The sequence below is a fragment of the Panthera tigris genome, chromosome X (assembly GCF_018350195.1).
Source record: "Panthera tigris isolate Pti1 chromosome X, P.tigris_Pti1_mat1.1, whole genome shotgun sequence".
NCBI classification, from domain to species: Eukaryota; Metazoa; Chordata; class Mammalia; order Carnivora; family Felidae; genus Panthera; species Panthera tigris.
In genome coordinates, this window is record NC_056677.1 from 37,700,876 (window position 1) to 37,721,053 (window position 20,178).

The 20,178-nt window shown below is 42.1% G+C and overlaps 1 protein-coding gene across 1 annotated transcript in view; it reads left to right on the forward strand.

Moving 5' to 3' along the window:
- Positions 1-590: 590 nt before the first annotated feature.
- Positions 591-20,178, forward strand: part of LOC102965112 (60S ribosomal protein L28-like) — a 176,475-nt gene continuing 156,887 nt past the window's right edge. Inside the window, 3 exon segments of the mRNA XM_042973941.1 lie at positions 591-725; positions 6,628-6,902; positions 6,904-7,113. Coding sequence (XP_042829875.1) covers positions 591-725; positions 6,628-6,902; positions 6,904-7,113 — 620 coding nt within the window.

Sequence of the window (20,178 nt, forward strand, 5' to 3'; positions counted from 1 at the left end):
ATACAAAGAAGAAGGTAAGGAGAAAATCTGGGGGGCTTAGGCAAAACTTAGGGTTCCCAGGCTTCTATTTCAAGAATCTTAGTCCCAGGCTCTGTATTTACTGTGAAACCTTGTGAAAGGCACTGATATCTTTAAGCCACAATTTCCTTGTCTTTCAAGTAAGGATAATTCCTTCCATAAGTAATATATCTTTTGTTATAAAGAGGAGAGGAGACATGTATAAAAAACTTTTTAAAAAAATTACTTTTAGAACATATGAATTGAACCAAAGTCTTTTTGGAGGATGAGAGAAAAAGGTGATTCTAGAAGCTTATTGAATTGCTCCAACTTGAGATCTCTAGGAGACCAGCACAGGTATCCAGGTGAATTCGCATTTTGTAGAATTCTGAGGAATAAATGTGAATGGAAAGTAGGGAGAGAAGAGGAAAGGTCTAACATGTATTAAATATTTGCTACGCACTGGGCACATTACATTGATCATGTCATGTAATCCATCATCAACCCTGTGAGATCGTTAGTATCTCCCGAGTTTACAACACAGGCTCAGAAGAGTTAAGGAATTTGTTCAGATTCACAGAGCTAGTATGAGCATGAGACAAGACATGAACCAGTGTGAACTTGGCCTTACACGCAGGCTTTACACACCCAGCAGAACATCTACGTTGTCCACTGAGAAGTCCTTCAACAATGTCATAGGAGAGGAAATGGAAAGCCCAAAGGATTCAGTTTGTGTAGCTTGAAGAAGCCAACTACAACTCCTAAGTGTCATGGAAGTCTTGTGTCTTTTTTTTTCTTTAAAATTTGAGGCAATGTTGCACGTGACTCCATCACCTGTTTGTTTTAATGGAAAATAATGTCTTTAATTATGCTCCACTAAATAAAACTAAGACTTCAAAACAACGAGTTGTATTTATTCGAAGGCTTTAGATGTCCCTTGCTGTGTTGCCAGATACCCACTAAAGATGGTCCGCTCAAGGATTACTACTCCAAAAAAAAGTACGGAGGACAAGGATATTTCCACTATTTACAGACTGCGAATTTTCAACCTCGTGCCGAAATTTTGCCTGAGGATAGTGTTTAATTATTATTATTACTATTACTATTATTTAGTAAATGTCCCATAGAAGACACTGAAATCTGAAACTGTATCCACTAAAAGTACATTTTCTTCATTCTCTCCTACGCAAAAGCCTGAAGAGCTCGGGATCGGTTTGTATTTTGGGACCAAGTAGCAGTCTACATGAGAGAGGATTCTGGATTTTGTAGTCAAATTAATTGATTTCAAAACCCTGCTCTGCCACTAACTTATCTGAATCTCAGTTTCTAAGTCTGAACTGACATGCAGGTTTATTGTGAAAATCAGTCACCAATTATGCAAAATGCCCGGTATTCAGTCAGCAATCAATACACTGAGAATATTTTTACTTTAATTCTATTCTGCTGCTTTCGAGAAAAAATTATACCTAATATTAATATTCTTATAATTTTCATGCCTTTATGCAAGGGAATATTCCATATTGTGGTCAATTGCAAGACACCTAACCAGCTCTTGGAAGAAAAAACTAGCTGTAATCTCAAAGTTTATCTGATCCAGCCTACTACGCATCTGATTTTTTAAAGTAATTTTCATTTGTAACTTCAGACCATTTTTAAGATTAAATAGATCTACTAGGCTTATAACAAAACTAAATAAGTAAATAGCAATTCTGTACTCTCCTTTCTACTCCATTCCCCAGAGGCTTTTTACCTCTTTATTCTGATGCTAACGTTTACATTTCTTTTTTTCTTTAAAAAAAATTTTTTAAATGTTTATTTATTTGAGAAAGAGAGCACAAGCAGAGGCAGAGAGAGAGGGAATCCAAAGCAGGCTCCAGGCTCTGAGCTGTCAGCACAGAGTCTGACGCGGGGCTTGAACTCACAGACCACGAGATCATGACCTGAGCCGAAGTTTGATGCTTAATCGACTGAGCCACCCGAGTCCTGCTTTTATATTTCTAAAAGAATCTTTTACATATACAGCTTTTGTTTTCTCTGTTTTAGATACGTTCCACTGTTTTCCAACCTCAGACATTGCACAGAAGTACAAAGTTATCCTTATTTCATATACTTCGTCAGTGATCTAATTGGTGTTTTTTTTTTTTTTTCTGTACTAATTTAGGATCTTCTCTTTATTTCTGGACTTCTGAGGTTCCAAATAAAATAAACTGAGAGGGACTTTTTTTTTTTTCATTCATTGTGCAGGGCTCTCATGGGACTCATGCAGGTTGGAGATTCAAGTCCATTGATTCTGGGGAATGTTCTCGTATTATTTTTTATAAAACAGGGAAAATTATTCTGGGAAGAAAATGATCACTTTCAGAAATCCTTATTTGCCTGTTCTACCTCTGTATTTTGTAAAAAAATCTTTTGTCTTTCTTATAAATTGTTTTCTTTTTTTATTCCAATAACTAGAATATTTCCATGACTGAACGTTCCAATGTTTTAATCAAATTTCTTATTTTTAATCATATTTTTAATGTCCAAGGGCTCATCTTTCTTTTTTATTTTAGTTAACATACAGTGTACTATTGGTATCAGGAGTAGAATTCAGTGACTCATCACTTACATATAACACCCAGTGCTCATCACAAGTGCCCTCCTTAGTAACCATCACCCATCTAGCCGATCCCCCCCACCTCCTTCCATCAACTCTTAGTTTGTTCTCTATTTTTAAAAGATTCCTGTGGTTTGTTTCCCTCTTCTCTTATTTTTCTCTCCTTCCCATATGTTCCTCTGTTTTGCTTCTTAAATTCCACATGAGTGAAATCGTACAGTATTTGTCCAAAAGCTCATTCTTAATCCATGAAGATACAAGTTAAGTTCTTTTTTTTTCTTTTTAAATGTTTATTAATTTTTAAGAGAGAGAGCATGAGTTGTTGAGGAGGGGCAGAGAAAGAGGGGAACAATGGATCCAAACTGGGCTCTGCGCAGACAGCAGCCAGCCAGAAGTGGGGCACGAACTCACGAACCGTGAGATCATGACCTGAGCCAAAGTCAAGAGCTTAACTGACTGAGACACCCAAGAACCTCTACGTTCTTTTCTTAAAAAAAAAAAAAAAAAAAAAAAAAAAAGTTTATTTACTTATTTTTAGAGAGAGAGGGCAGGGACGGGGCAGACAGACAGAGAATCCCAAGCAGGCTATGCACCGTCACCGCAGAGCCTAACGCAGTGCTCAAATTCACAAACCATGAGATCATGACCTGAAGGAATGTCACAAGCTCAACCAACTGAACCACCCAGGCGCCGGTTTGGTCTCTTTGTTGGTGTTGATCGCTTTCTCTAAACATTTGGTGATGCTTGATAGCCCATTCATATTTAAAGTTGAGATAACAAAAAGTTGATCAGAAGGTGTTTGTCCAGGGGCAGGCCTTGTCTGCCCAGGGACTTCATAAACAATCAGATGGCCAAACAACTTTTTCATTGAAAAGCCCCCAAATGTCAGTCAGTGTGGATCTTCTCTCTAGGAAATTCGGTCTTCACAAATAATCTTTGAAACACTTGCCAAGGGAGTCTGAGGGCTGCTGGTCTTTGTTCTGCTGATGGTGGAGGGTTCAAGTTTCACCTTTAGTATGTGGACTTTCTCAAAGTCCCCTTTTATGACCTCTCCCACAGGCAGTAATGTTTTCCAGTGCTCATTGATCTCATAGGCCTTGCCAGGTGCTCCTTCTACCCAAAGCAGCTGGCTTTATGTGGAGAGCAGAAAGTTTCAGTTACAGTACCAGCTGGAGGAAAACCACCTCGGCAACCGTCAATATTATATCCAGGGGCGCCCGGGTGGCTCAGTTGGTTAAGCGTCCGATTTCGGCTCAGGTTATGATCTCATGCTTCGTGGGTTTGAGCCGGCATCGGGCTCTGTGCTGACAGCTCAGAGCCTGGAGCCTCCTTCGGATTCTGTGTCTCCCTCTCTCTGCCCCTCCCCCACTCATATGTGGTCTCTTTCTCAAAAATAAACATTAAAAAATTGAATCTTATATCTAATAACTGGAATTATTTTTGTTCCGGTTATTACAAACTTGGGCCCCGTGGGTGTGGATATCCTAGTGGCCAAAGGAGAAATCCCTGCATCAGAGAACACAGATACGGTCCCAGGAGCAGAAGTGGAGATGAATACATGGTCATCTGGGGTTTCTTGTGCCACTAAACCAACTGCAGAAGAAGGTCACTATACTGGTGATTTATTCAGTGATTTACTCTGATTACCCGGGGGAAATGTGGTTGCTGCTACACAATGAAGTCAAAAAGGACCATGTTGAAACCCAAGGGCATTCACCAGGGCATATTTTAGTTGACCATACTCAAGAGTCCTGATCCATGAATGACTGCAGTAAAAACCAGACATCCAAGACTCAAATCCTTTAAGGCTGTAAGTTTTGACTACCCCACCCCCCCCTCCCCCCCCCCCAGTAAACATTACCATCCAACTGACATGCCAGCCAAGGATAAGAGCACATGTAATATGTGGTACAAGAAAGTAGCTATGATAATCAGCTTAGCCAGCAAAACCATCTACAGAAGTGAAACCTAAGACAGCTATATTTTGTGTAACTAACCCCTTTACCACACTGTATTATTTGAACCCTGGGGTTTCCTAATGTTTTACAATTCAGGTGAGAAGACAAAGGAATTTTTCTCATCCTGCCGTGATACAGCAGTTAATGGGAGTTCATATATTCCTCTGTTAGGATAATGAAGATTTTATTCCAATGGAATACAAGAGTGGATGTTGTGAATCAATAGGAGTGGACTGTTTGGGATGACTTCTGCTTGGCACCCTCTCCAGATCCATTTTCCACTATTTTTAAGTATTTCGTGTTTCCTGTTGAGTTTGGCCAGCGGAGCCCTGGCAGTAGACTGCAGAGATGGGAGGGTTGTGAGACAAGGTATTTATTCCCTTGGTTCTCTCCCTGGAAGGTAACCTGTAGCTGGCTATTTTCTTCAACTGAAGGTCACAGACGACTCTTTTTTTTTAATGTGTATTTATTTTTAAGAGAGAGACAGAGACAGAGACAGAGCATGAGTGGGGGAGGCAGAGAGAGAGGGAGACACAGAATCTGAAGTAGGCCCCAGGCTCTGAGCTGTCAGCACAGTCTGTCTCGGGGCTCGAACTCACATACCGTGAGATCATGACCTGAGCCGAAGTCAGACGCTTAACCGGCTGAGCCACCCAGGCACCCCATTAAGAGCAACCAACTCTACACAACATTCCTTCCCTTTTCTCTTATACTTATACTTTACTCTTATACTCTTATACTTATAAGATACGTAATAATATCTTGGCTACTACTAGCCTTAAGCTCTTGCCTGTAAATAAAGCCTTCTTGAATTATCCTATTTCAAGTGTATCATCTCTGTTTCCTGTGGAAGCTAGGTCTGATTCCATATATATACCACAATAGTTTTTACATAAACAAGTTTAAACAAATTTCTGTTGTGGGTTACTTAGTCTCCCTCCATATACACACACATACATGCTATAGACATTTTGCCGTCAGTAACACTGAAAATATTACACTTTGGCTATGTGCCAGTGGACATTTGTCTTAATTTTGCTAAGATACATTTTTAGAAGTGGAATGGATAGCTCATGCGCTACGAATATTTTTAAGAACCTTAATACAGATTTCCATATTGCCTTCCAGTAAACTTGTGTCAACTTATACTAATTTATATCAGGCCTCTATGAGGCGACTTAATTCATTCAACTTTAGTTAAAGCTGGGTATTAATATTTTATAATTTGCAAATTTATGGATGAAAGAATTTCATTGTTGGTTTCATTTGCATTTCTTTTATTATCTTTTAAGATAAAACATTTTCATATGCTCATTTTCCATTTATATACCTTTTTTGTTAAACTGACTACTCCATCCTTTACCTTTTAGTCTATTTGAGATTTCAACTCTTTTTTTCTCATGTCAAAATGTTTACCCCTTGTCAATATTTATCTTTGACGACAAAAAGAGCAAAAACAAGAAATAAGGGGCACAATTGAATTTTTTCAGTGTGGGATTTCTGAAGGACTGGATCAGAGATATTTTTCAGAGTTATTTCTAGGGTAAACTGTATTCTCTTCTTGAAAATACACAATGATTATCATTAACATCACCAAGAACTGCATGAATAAGTTATCAACAGAAAAAAGAATGCCTTCGAGTAGATATCAAAACTTTATTATTTAAAACGCTTGCCTAGAAAATAAAGAGTTTCCGCATGAAATGAGACTGGCGTGGCCCAGTTTCATGGAGGAACAGAATCATGCAATACGTCTTGAAAGACAAGAAGGAAGAAAAATACTGATATCAAAGTCAGAACACTTGCCCCTCAATCCACATCAGACTTTCCACCACCCAGTTTCTATGACAGACGGTTGTGGTAAGGGACAAATGACATAGTGTACTGTTGCAGAAACTTGGGTGAGCCACGCATTACTTCACACTCAGCCTCAACTCCCTCTTCCGAGCACACCTCCTGGGGAGGCTCCCCTCACTTCCCCGGTCTCTCTTCCACTAGGGGTGCCCGTACGATATAACTGGTTATAAACAAAGAGCTTAACAGGGCCCCTCCTTTCTCCTTCCTGTTAAGAGATAGCTGCACTTTCCGACTCGGGCTGCCATAGGGAAGGGAGCTGTCGCCACATCCACCCACCTCCAATGGACGGTCCCGAGGAACAGTTCCAGCTTCCTGATCGAGACGAACAAGCAGACGTTCAGCACCGACCCCAATAACCTGAAGGCTCCCAACTCCTTTAATGACAACAGGCTGATTCACCTCTACACTGTGGGCGAGAAGCCTGGGGCTGATGGCAGACGCATAGTGGTGGCCGTGAAGCGGAGATCCCTCCAGGGAAAACCCACTAGCCCTGTGGACCACCATGAACAAGAACGCCTCGGCCACCCTTGGAAGCATCAGGCACAGGATCCACAAGAACAAGGACCACCCAGATCCGTACGTGGCTGCCATTCGCACAGTCAGCTCCATCCCTCGCAGCCAGAAGCCTGTGACGGTGAAGAGGAAGAGGCCCGCCCCACCAAGAGCTCCTGAGCACCTGCCCCCCACCTTCAAAGCAATAGAGATGTCAACCACCCCAGAGAGAGAGAGAGAGAGAGACAAATGGGGCATCCATCTTGAAACCAAGAGGCAAAACCCCAAAACGCTAGGTTTGACAGAGTAGAAAGGCCTTTTTTATTTTTTTTTAAGCTGTGTTCCTGAGATATCGTCCAACCCTAGCCTGGCCAACTCTGGAATGTCTCCCACTATCCCTTTGGTTACATGAAAATCTATACAGTTCTCTGTCATCTGTTGTGATCTGCACAGGCCATCATACCCTGACTGTTGAGAAACATTGAAACGGGATGTTCACCTACCCCAAATTCTAAACCTTTACTTTTTATGCACTTCAGGACCCCAGGAGAAGGAATTTAAATTAGGTTCTCAATTGGGATTCATGTAACTTGACAGACACTCTGGAGCACCTCCAAAGGAAAGCAAAAGGAAAAAAAAAAACACAGTGGAATCTCTACAAGAAAGTATATAAAAATGTAAGGGGTGCCTGGGTGGCTCACTCAGTTAATCGTCCCTCTGACTTCAGACTGGGTGATGAACTCACGGTTTGTCAGTTCGAGCCCCACGTTGAGCTCTGTGTGGGCAGCTCGGAGCCTGGACCCTGCTTCAAATTCTGTGTCTCCCTCTCTCTCTGCCCCTCCCCCACTCGCACTGTGTGTCTCTCTCTCAAAAATAAATAAACGTTAAAAAAAATTTTTTTAAAAAAAGAAAGTATATAAGAATGGTCCACAAAGGCATGAGTGAAGCTGACATCATTGTTGGGAACCAGATGTGAGAATTAGTAGAATTTCTGGGTAGAAAGTGAGGTTGTACAGCCCTATGAGAATTTTAAAAGTCAGACAGCTGTGATATAAAGAAGAAAACAGTATTCTCAGAGATCAAACAACTCTGCTGAGGCAACCCTCTGAAAGAGGATGCGAGAAAAAAAGGGAAGGATCTTTATACATGTTGGAGAGAAAGAAGATGTTGATTTTTACAAAATACAAGCTCAGTCACCATTTATTTAATTAAGCCATGAAACATCTAAAAGTAAGATTTATTTTTTTGTTGTTTCAAATTTTTATTTAAATTTTAGTTAACATATATAGCAATATTGGTTTCGGGAATAGAATTTAGTGATTCAAGATGTTGATTTTAAAATGTTTTTAATGTTTACTTATTTTTGAGAGAGAGAGAGACAGAGACAGAGTGTCAGCTGGAGAGGGGCGGAGAGAGACAGGCACAGAATCATCCAGGCTCTGAGCTGTCGGCTCTGAGCCGTCTGAGCCCAGTGCGGGGCTCGAACTCACAAGCAGTGACCTCATGACCTGAGCCGAAGTCAGACCCTTAACCGACTAAGCCACCCAGGCGCCTCGAAGATGTTGATTTTTCAGTAAAACTTCTAGTTTCAGCTCTGACATAAAAAGCTCGGAAGTCATCACTTCGGTCCTTACAACAAGAAACAAACTGAGCACGCTGAAAAGCAATGACTTTTCCTGAAAGGGCAAAACCGCACAAGAAATCTACTTGAAACATTCAGACTGTGATACTTTGAAGATAATGAAAGAAAAATGCACTATACTAACACTAATCAAAGAAAGCCAGAATATCTATGTTGTTCATCCGAGACAAAGTAGACTTCAGAGAGAGGAAATTTGTCAGGCATAAAAAGAAGACATAATACCAAAGGAGTCAATGAGGCACCTGGGTGGCTCAGTCAGTTAGGCGTCTGATTTCAGCTCAGGTCACAATCTCACGGCTCATGGGTTCAAACCCCACATCGGTCTCGCTATTATCAGCACAGAGCGCACGTAGGATCTTCTGCCCTCCCCTCATTCTGTCCCTCCCCAGCTCGTGCTCTCTCTCTCACTCTCTCAAAAATGAATAAACATGAATAAATAATAACAATTTTCTAAAAACGCATAAAATCCTAAATATGATTGAACAACAGAGCACCAAACTGTAGGAGACCAACACTGATTAAAGTAACAGGAGAAACAGACAAATCCAGTATTACAGTTGGAGACTTCAACACCTCTGTCACTACTTGATAGGTCAAGGAGGTAAGAAATCAACAGGATACAGTTGACTTGAACAGCAACAGCTATCAACTTGATCTAATTGACGTTAATAGAATGCTCTTTTCAACATCAGTGGAATATACATTCTTATTAAGCTTGCAAGGAACATTCCCCAAGATAAATCACATTCTGGGCCATAAGCTATACCATAACAAATTTTTAAAAAATAGAAATCATACAAAATATGTTCACAGACCACAATGAAATTTAAAAGAGAAATCAACAAATGATACCTGGAAAATTCCCAAATATTTGGATATTATGCAACACTTTTGTAATAATAGATGGGTAATGGAAAAAGCTCAAGAACATAATATAAAAATATGTTGAATTAAGCGAAAATAAAAGGGCGATTTCTTGGGTTGCTTGGGTGGCTCAGTCAGTAGAGCATCTGACTCTTGATTTTGGCTTAGGTCATGATACTACGGTCATCGGATTGAGCCCCACATCGGGCTCCACAGTGAGCGGGGAGCCTGCTTAAGGTTGACTCTCTCTCCCTCTGCCCCTTTCCCCTAGTTGCAATCTCTCACTCTCTGAAAGAAAGAAAAAAAGACGGGTACTTGGGTGGGTCAGTCTGTTGAGCGTCAGACTTTGGCTGAGGTCATGATCTCACGGTTCCTGGGTTCAAGTCCTACGTTAGGCTCTGTGCTGACAGCTCAGAGCCTGAAGCCTGCGTCAGATTCTGTCTTTCCCTCTCTCAAAAATAAATCAACATTAAAAATTTTTTTTTCTTAAAGAAAAGATAACTTCTCAAAATTTGTGAGATGCAGTGAAATCAGAGTTTAGAGGGAAATTTAGAACATTAAACACACATTAGCAAAGAAGAAAGATCTAAAAGCAGTAAATTTAGCTTAAACCTTAGGAAATGAGAGAAACAAGAGCAATTTCAGCCTAAAGCAGGTGGTAGGGAAAAAATAAAATCAAGAGTAGGAAACTGTGAAAATGAAAATAGGAAACCAAGAGACAAAATCTGCAAAACCAAAAGATCAATAAAATTAATAAACCCATAGAGAGGTTAACCAACATAAAAAGACTGAAGACCCAAATTACCAATATCAAAAATGAAAAATGGTTCCTCACTACTAATCACATGAACATTAAAATGACAATAATAGAAAACTGAAAACAAAAAAAAAAAAAAAAGAAAACTGAAAACATCTATGCCCACAACTTTGATAGATGAAACAGACTAATTCCTTGAAAGACACAAACTGCCAAAACTCACAGAGGAGGAACATTAACTTGAACAGCCTTATATCTACTAATGAAATTGAAATAATTAATTTCCAAGGAAGAAAGCACCAGAGACCCAGATGATTTCAATTGGGCAAATTCACCAAATACTTACAGACAAAATGATAGCAAGTTTTTACAATTTCTTCCAGAAAATAGAAACAGGAAGAACACTTCCTTGCTCATTCTAAAAAAACATCGTGCTTCACCTATTTGACCCTCATATCCATTCGCCCAAGTCCACAGATAGCATTAACGTGTTTACTGTCTATATACTTTTGCCTTTTCCAGAATTTATGATGCCATAATGGTGAAAATAATGCGTTAAACATTTTTCAAGGGGCGCCTGGGTGGCTCAGTCAGTTGAGCGTCTGACTTCGGCTCAGGTCATTATCTCACGGCTCGTGAGTTCGAGCCCCGCGTCGGGCTCTGTGCTGACAGCTCAGAGCCGGGAACCTGCTTCAGATTCTATGTCTCCCTCTCTCTCTACCCCTCCCCTGCTCATGCTCTGTCTCTCTCTGTCTCAAAAATAAATAAACATTAAAAAAAAATGTTCAAAACCCATAGGGCTAACCAGCACAAACTAAGCCTCATGTGTGCAAATTAAAAAAATAAAATTTGGGAAGCCACAAGATCCTAGGACGGAATGCAGAATGTGACCAACAAATCTAAATGTATTACAAAGGATTGGAACAGCCTCAAGGAAGGTAATGGATGAAAAGGTGCTGATGTAAGTCAACTTGAAAATGAGTGGAGTTCATAAGACTAAAAGTAAAAGGTTCTATATTTCACCACTGTGCTCTAGTTGATAAAATTGCTTCCCGTGGGGGTATGGGTTAACAATTCAGAAAACACCATACATTTATACTAGAATCGAACAGTTAATTAAATGGATGGCAGACAATGGAAGCCAGATCTCACTGCTGGAGTGGAAGATTACAGGGAAGGAAGCCAGAATGATTCATGTCGTAACGGACTAGAATTGGAGACATCAGTGTGAACCAATTTTAGCACAATAAAGACACAGTTCTTTACACATAGAAGTATATATATTAATATTGTACTAATGCCAGATGTTAATAACAGGGGTAATGATGTGTATACAGGAATTCTCTACACTATCTACATGAAAATTCTGCAAATCTAAAACTTGTCTACAATAAAATACAAAGTTTATTACAAACATGTTAGTTTGGGGCCCCTGAGTGGCTCAATCAGTTAAGTGTCCGACTCTTGATTTCGGGTCAGGTCATGCCCTGTGCGTCAGGCTCTGCGCGGACAGTGGGGAGCCTGCTTGGGAATTCTCTCTCCTTCTCTTTCTGCTGCTCCTCTGCTCACGTGTGAGCTTGCACTCTCGCTCAAAATAAATAAACTTGAAGAAACAAAAAGCCAACATTAGTTAGCCACATGGTTAATGAATTAGATGGCAGAGAAAATTAACCTTTCAACGTGTTCATCCTACAGGTGAGAACCACCCTATGCTGTATTTGAAAACACGGATGGAATGCTAACTGCGTTGCTTGCCAGCTGTGGAACCATATAGAATCCGTCCTTCCCTTTAAAATGAGAGCACTGGATCTGATGACTCTTAAACCCTGTCCAGCTCAGACATTGCATCACTCTGCCTCCTCGAATCTAGAAGGCAGATCTGGCTTCTCACACGTTCATAAGGCCGCTACCCTTCTCTTGGGGATGGCTGTGTATCTGCGAATAGGATGTTGGAGCCCATCCCGGCAGCCACTTAGAGTCAAAGCCTCTACAGGGTACAAGGGAGGCTTCAACCTGCCCATGGCGGGTATAAGGTTCCAGTAGCCTCCGCAGTCCACTCTCACTTGTGTGGTGGTTACTGCTGGGTCCCTGCCCAGACACCCTTCAGGGGGCTATTGTGTCCATTCTCCAGCTGCTAAGACGATTAGCTAATAGCTCCCAGCTCACTTGTCTCTCCAGAACTGGGCCAGGTAACCAGGGACTTCTTTATGCAAAAGAGGCCTAGGAGGTTACACATACCCCTTTGCTGGGCATTGGCACATTACGACGCACTAATATTGGGGTATTCAAGCCCAACCCTCTGGCCCCGAGGTGGGACAATCCCATGGCATTCTTCACATTACAGAGCTCCGTGTGAGATCAAGGCTGAGCCTACAGTTGCACCGAACCCCCCTCTTGGCCTGGCTGTTTCGGCCCTTTCCTGACGACAGGACGCCTTAGAGGTTTCACTGCGGTGCTCTCCCTGCCTAAACTACTTGCACAAGCATCCCAGCTTCAGGCTCTGCTTTTGGGAACCTGCCACAGAGAGCGTAGGGGAAAGGTGTAGTGAGCTTCTAATGTCCTGAGGAAACCATGGGTGTGGCTACTCCCGTGCAAAATTCTCTAAAGCAGGACTCAGCAAGCTTCTCCCGCAAAGCACTAGAGAGTAGGAATTATAGGTTTTGCAGGGCACATCATACGGTCTCTGCTACATATTATATTTCTCCTTTTCTTAAAACCCTTTAAAAATGTAAACGGCAGGGGCATCTGGGTGGCTCAGTCACTTGAGCGTCCGACTTCAGCTCAGGTGATGATCTCACTGCACGTGAGTTCGAGCCCCACGTCAGGCTCTGTGCTGCCAGCTCAGAGCCTGGAGCCTGCTTCGGATTCTGTGTCTCCCTCTCTCTCTGCCTCTCCCCCACTCATTCTCTCTCTCTCTCTCTCTCTCTCTCTCTCTCTCTCTCTCAAAATATGAATAAACGTTACAAAAAATTTATGAAAAAATGTAAATAGCAAAAACAAACCAAAAAAACCCCCCAAAATAAAACATAAAATGAAAAGGTAAACAGCATTCTTAGCTCTTAACTCATATGACAACAAGCAATAGGCACGATTTGGCCCAAGGGCTGTAGTTTGCCAACCTCTGCTCTATGTTGGCAAGGTCGCCCCACTGCAGAGTGGAGGTTTCAAGGGCCTCAGCTATACTTCTGGCTTTTCTGGGGAGAATTAAAGCAGAAATCCATCTGACAGAGATGCAGCAGAAATTAACTAATAAGCTTTAGACGCTCCCCAAACATAATGGATGCTCTACGGAACAAAGAATTCAGGGACTTATCATTAACTAACCATCTCCTGCTTAATCGTTTGTCTTCTGGTTTGGTTATTATGAGCAAGTCTTTTTTTTTTTTTTTGTAATGTTTTTTATTTACCTGAAGGAAGAGAGAGAAAGAGAGCGAGACAGAAAGCAAGCAGGGGAGGGGAAGAGAGAGAGGGAGACAGAATCCCCAAGCAGGCTCTGAGCTGTCAACACAGAACCCGATGTGGGGCTCAAACTCACAAACCGGTAGCTCAGATCTTTTATCTCCAACGCCATAGACACAATCTGGTTCTCGTGCTTCAAAGGAAGCAAGGCCAAGACTGAGTTTGTCAAGATGAGAAAAGGACGAGTGTAAAGGAATCTTGATTTCTAGTCATTTCCTTTCAAAACTTCCCCCAGACAGGAACTAGAGCTGCAACAGCCTTTGAAGCAACAGAAAGTATTTTGTTAGTTTATAACGAAGTTCCCAAACTGTCATTTCCTGTTTCTGTGTTTCTCCCACCCATCTGTAGTGAACACTGAGATGATCCTCTAACCAGATCCCTCCTCGATGAAGGATGTGTCGCTCGAGCTGCTGGGACTGCTGTAGAGAGACAGCCTCCAGCTGTCAGCCTCTTCAGGGTCTGCCTCAGCTGCAGGGAGCAGGCTGGCCAAGGTCTCGCCCCTTCTCTACACCCAGTGTTTTAACCATGTCAGAGCATAACGGGCCGGGCCATGTTGGCCCGACCTGGGAAAAACTCTGTGGGGTCACTAGAGGCTGTCACAGGGCCTACATCACAGCTGGATGTCTCCTTCTGCCTAATCTTGCTCCCTTCCCTTCCCTTTCACAGGGATTGAAGCTAAGGCCACTCCTCAATAAACATCCTGCATGCTTCAGTTCTGTGTCATGATCTCCCTCCCAGGGAATCACAATGCAACACTTTCTCACTCTCCTCATTTCCTCTGCTGTATCACACTGGTGCAGGAAACGGCAGGCCAGGAAAGAATGGATCCCTATCTCGGGTGGTTGGTGACAAGGTGCGAGAGGTCTCCGTCAGGACTCCTTGGACCCAGCGTACCCATCTGATATGCTGTAACCTACAAGAACAAAATTGGCACCTGCAAGGGGCTGGCATTGGAGTAATAAGAAGTGACCTCATATCAGCAGAGGCCTCATGTTATGCCAGGCGTTGTGCTAGATACTCTTACACCTTCTCATTCATTTACTCCTCATTAAGAAGCTGGTGTCTTAGGTAATGGTCTCCTAGCTCATGAATACGAGTTGAGGCTGAATGTGTAAGTGAACTGAGACTCAAGGTCAAGATCCTCTAACTCCAGCTTAGAGTCTAAACTCTAACTCACCTCTCATCTGAATCCAGAGCCTAAAAGTATTTTCCCACACCTTTATTAGACAGGGATGGAGTTTGACTGAATATAACAAAATCCAACAACAATAACTTTTTTTTTAATGTGTATTTATTTTTGAGAGACAGAGCATGAGTGGGCAAGGAAGAGAAAAAGAGGGAGACACAGAATCCGAAGCAGGTTCCAGGCTCTGAGCTGTCAGCACAGAGCCCAACGCGGGGCTCGAACTCATGCACCTTAAGATCATGACCTGAGCTGAAGTCGGACGCTTAACCGACTGAGCCACCCAGGCAGCCCTGAACAACAAGCACTTAAACAAGATGTGGTTTCTTTTTCTCAGTTTATGAAAGTCGTAAGCGAAGTGGTTGCTGACATTGGTTCAGGAACTGAAGGATGTTGGAGCTCAGGTTCCCAAATCTCAGGTCCCCTGCCAGCATTAAAACTACCTTTCAGAAAGAAAGAAGAGAAGCACCTGGGTGGCTCAGTCTGTTGGGCATCCGACTCTTGATTTCAGCTCAGGTCATGATCCCAGGACTGTGGGATTGAGCCCCTGCGTCTGGCTCTGTGCTGAACATCGAACTTGCTTAAGATTCTCTATCTCCCTCTGCCTCCTTCCCCACTTGTATGTACTCTCTCACTCAAAGAAATAAATAAATAAATAATCAAATAAAAAGAAAGAAGAGAGAGGGTGAAGGGCAGAAGGATGGCTATCAGCTACTTAGCTTCTTTACAAAGCAGTGACTTTTGCTCACATCTCATTGGCCAGAACTGTATCATGGGACATCCCTGACTGCAATGAAGTCTGGGAAATATATTTTGTAACGTCAGCTGTGCCCACTGACAGCCTAAATTGAAGTTCACTTTCTAAGAAAGAAGGAGAGAATGGCTATTGACCGGACAGCTAGGTTCCATACCTGAAGAGTCATCTCAAGGATTTCTACAGGTTTTGTAGGTAGTAAGGTTGGGTTCCCTGGGAAAGTCACCCAAAGATGAAGATTTGTGCAACAGCGTTCCAGGGGAGTGCTCTATGTGAACAGCACGTGTAAAGGAGAATGGGAGAAACCGAACTGTAATATAACTGCAACAGAGACCGGTCGGCCTCATGGAAAGCTCTGAAGCTGGGGTGGCCCCCAGATATGTCCCAAACTGAAGCAAGGGGATCAGCCTTGTAGCCTGCATCACTTGGTTACTGAATGCTGGCTGCCCCTTGGAAAGAGGTATAACCTTGGAAGACGAAGCCATTTCAGCCAAGGGCAATTCCTGGGAACAGAATCAGCTTTGAACTGCCAGCAACCAACACTCCGGGGAAATAAGTGCTTCCGACCTGAAGAGGAAATTTGGACAGCACATCTCAGCATCCACAACACCAGGCTAATAATAAGTTGACCCTCACATGTTGAAGTACAGACTCTCCATGCTGATCTCACAGAATGTGTTAGACAGAGTGGCAAAGGAGGCACAAAATGAGAGCAAAACCTTCCCTAGGATACTAGTTTTTTGTCGTTGTTGTCTCTTTGATTGATTTGAGAGAGAGACAGACAGAGAGAGCGCATACGTGCACGCACGCGAGAGCGAAATGGGGTGGGGCAGAGAGAGAGAGAGAGAGAGAGACAGAGGATCTGAAGCAGACTCCATGCTGTGAGCACACAGCCCCATGTGGGACTCGAACTCATGAACCGAGAGATCATGACCTGAGTCAAAGTCAGACACTTAATCAACTGAGTCGCCCAGGCGCCCTAAGCTTTTTTGCTTCTGTGTCAAGGAACCCTCATGTAATAATCTGCAACATCCCAATAGATGTAATGACAACTTACAGTCTATTAAAGTAGTCTTTTTTTAATTTTTTGTTTAATGTTTATTTATTCTTGAGAGAGGGAGTATGAGCGGGGAAGGAGCAGAGAGAGAGAGGGACACAGAATCTGAAGACGGCTCCAAGCTCTGAGCAGTCAGCATAGAACCTGACGCAGGGCTCGAACTCAAGAACTGTGCCATCATGACCTAAGCCGAAGCCGGATGCTTAACCAACTGAGCCACCCAAGTGCCCCTATCAAATTAGTTTTAACACGTGCATTATTTTTTTCTCAAATGGCAAAAGAAATGTGTTGACACTAAAAATGTTTAAAATACATAAAAGCTGAAGAAAGAAAATAAGCATTATCCAACGTGCACAAATATTCCCTTTAATACCACAGTATATATTATATATATCCTCATATATGTTTGTGTGTGCGTATATATATATATATATACACATTTATACGTTTGTGCATTACAAAATATACATATATAACATGTGTATAATATACATATATAATTTATAATATGAATCGCAATGTATGATAAAGAAAACTGGGTTCATACATTGGTTATTCATGAGTATGCTTTAAAGAATTCCTCATGTTGTATATTTATTTATAGTACAATTACATTTAAAATTTTACGCAGTCATTGAAAGTCACGTAAGAAACTGTTTAACCAAACATATATGGCTGGATATATATGTATATTATGTTCTCTGCTATGAATAATACTGTACATAACCATTTTGTGGAATTCTGATTATTTCCTTCTGATCAGCTGCTCAAGAACCAGGCAGGTAAAAAGGCATCAACTTCTTAAAATAATTTATATTAAAATTCATAATCTGCCCTCTGGGAAAGTAATACCAATTTCCACTTATTTAAGAATGTATGAGCAATTGAGTTGACTGCCAAAGTGTCAGAGTAAGGACCTTGGTGAAAGTGCACCCCCCTAAAAGACTGCCACAGCAATCTAAAGCCACCATTTATTACGTCTGAAAATTAACCAAAGGCTCGGGACAAACTGAAAAGAGTTTACTCAAGAAAAAGGACTCTTTCCTGGTAAGAACCGAGGGGTCCAGTCTATCACACATTCATTTAAGTCTTCTCCCATGTCCCCTCCCCTCCCTGAGTCACGGGCAAGGTAGCCATGAAAAGCTGGGGGTCTTACAGCCAACACAGAGAAGTGACCTTCTCTGGAGCTGTGTTAAAAGCCTCCCCCCGGGGCGCCTGGGTGGCTCAGTCGGTTAAGCGGCCGACTTCGGCTCAGGTCATGATCTCGCGGTCCGGTCCGTGAGTTCGAGCCCCGCGTCGGGGTCTGTGCTGACAGCTCGGGCTCTGTGCTGACAGCTCGGAGCCTGGAGCCTGTTTCGGATTCTGTGTCTCCCTCTCTCTGACCCTCCCCCGTTCATGCTCTGTCTCTCTCTGTCTCCAAAACAAATAAACGTTAAAAAAATTAAAAAAAAAAAAAAAAAAAGCCTTCCCCCCACCCGGGGCATGGTCAGTATGTTGTCCAGACCCACAGCTCTCTGTAAAAGCTCCACTTCCAGAGAATTGTTACTACTCAGTCTCAGAGCTCAGCTATGTGAGACAGACCCTGTCCCCAGGGTGTGACTGAAAACAATGGCAATCAGCTGGAATTCTTAACACAGCTGCCCAAGACTGTGATTTCATTTGGGGAAAACAAGAGCCTGGCCAAAAATATCAGAGGTAGACCTGGGGATGTAGGCAACCTTAAGAGACTTTAGAAAGCTTGAAGATATTTCTGGGGGCCGGGCGCCTGGGTGGCTCAGTTAGGTAAGCCTCTGACCCTTGATCTCTGTTTAGGTCATGATCTCATGGTTCCTGAGAATGAGCCCAGCAGGAGCCATGCTGAGAGCTCTGAGCCAGCTTGGGATTCTCTCTCTCCTTCTCTCTCTGCCCCTCCCCCCGATCACAGGCAAGCACGTGTGCACCCCCCCCACCCCGCTTCTCTCTTTCTCTCAAAATAAATAAATAAATAAATAAATAAATAAATATGTAAAAAAATAGCTATTTCCGGGGGCTTAGTAGTCTGTGTGCACGTGAAGGAGTGTGCTTATGCTTGGGGAAAAAATGAGGAAGGAGAGGGCCCAAGTGACTCACTTTTGGTTGAACTCCAGGCCCTGGGCAATCAGAAAGTGAAAGCTTAGGCTGACTTTAAAAATGCCTGATATTTGAAGGAATGCCGACACCCAGAGACAGAATCACCTGACAAAGGGCAGAAGATCTATTTCTCTCAGTGTATTTAAGGAACTCTTTTGACTGATCATCGGCTGACCACTAAACTATACTGATCCAGAGGTGACCCATAAGAAGCCAGGCTTAATTCTTTTTTTTCTTTTTTTACTTTTAAGTAAGCTCAGTCACCACACATAGCAAGGAATATGAAATCTATACACATAGTCCAGGAAAGGCACTAAGCAAACAAGCAGAAAGCACAAAACTAACCATAGAGACAACGACTAATCCACAGGGTGATGGGGAGCTCTAATTCCAAAGCTGCCAGAGAATGTTATCAAAAATGTCCCGCTTAAAGAGAATTATGAAATTTGCAACATACCAGGAAATTATCGACCCCACACAGGAAACCAGCAAGCAATAGAAAATGTCTACTGGGGCCCAAGATTTTAAGTTGGACAAAGACTTTATTTATTATTATTTTTAATTTGAGAGAGAGACAATTCACGCAAGCAGCAGACAGGGGCAGAGGGAGAAAGAGAGAGAGAGAGAGAAAGAGAGAGAGAGAATTTTAAGCAGGCTCCACACTCAGCACAGATCCCCACGACCTGGGGATCATGACCTAAGCCTAAATCAAGAGTCAGGTGCTCAACCAACTGAGCCACCCAGGTGCCCCAAGTTAGACAAAAACTTTAAATAAGCCACAATAAATATGTTCAAAGAAATAAAGGACTAGAATCAAAGAATAAAAGTATGCCAACCAGGTCTTACCAAATAGAGAATATCAAAAGAGCAAAATTTAAAAAAAGGAAAACCAAAAAAATGCTACAGATTTAAATTATAATAACTGAAATGTAAAATTCCCTACAGGGGCTCACCAACAGATTTGAGCGGTCAACAGAAAGAACAAACTTGAAAAGAGGTTAATTAAGATTATTCAGTCTGAGGAACAGAAGATAAACAGAATGAGGAAAAATGAACAGAATCTCAGAAACCCATGTGGCACTACTAAACTTACCAACATCTGCATGATGGTGGCCCCAGAGTAAGAAAAGAAAGAAGAAAAGGCAGAAAAAAAACATTTGAAAAAATTAAGTTAAAGTAAAAAAAAACCAAAGACTTCCCAATTTTGATGAAGAACATTAATCTACATAACCACAAGTCCATCCAACTCCAAAGTAGGAAAAGTGAACAAATATCTGCAATTACACACCTTGCAGTCAAATTGTCAAAAGTCAAAGATAATGAGGAAATATTAAAAACAGCAAGAGAGGGGAGCCTGGGTAGCTCAGTCATTTAAGCGTCTGACCTGCTCAAGTCATGATCTCGTGCCTGTGGGTTCGAGCCCCACGTCGGGCTCAGTGCTGACAGCTGGGAG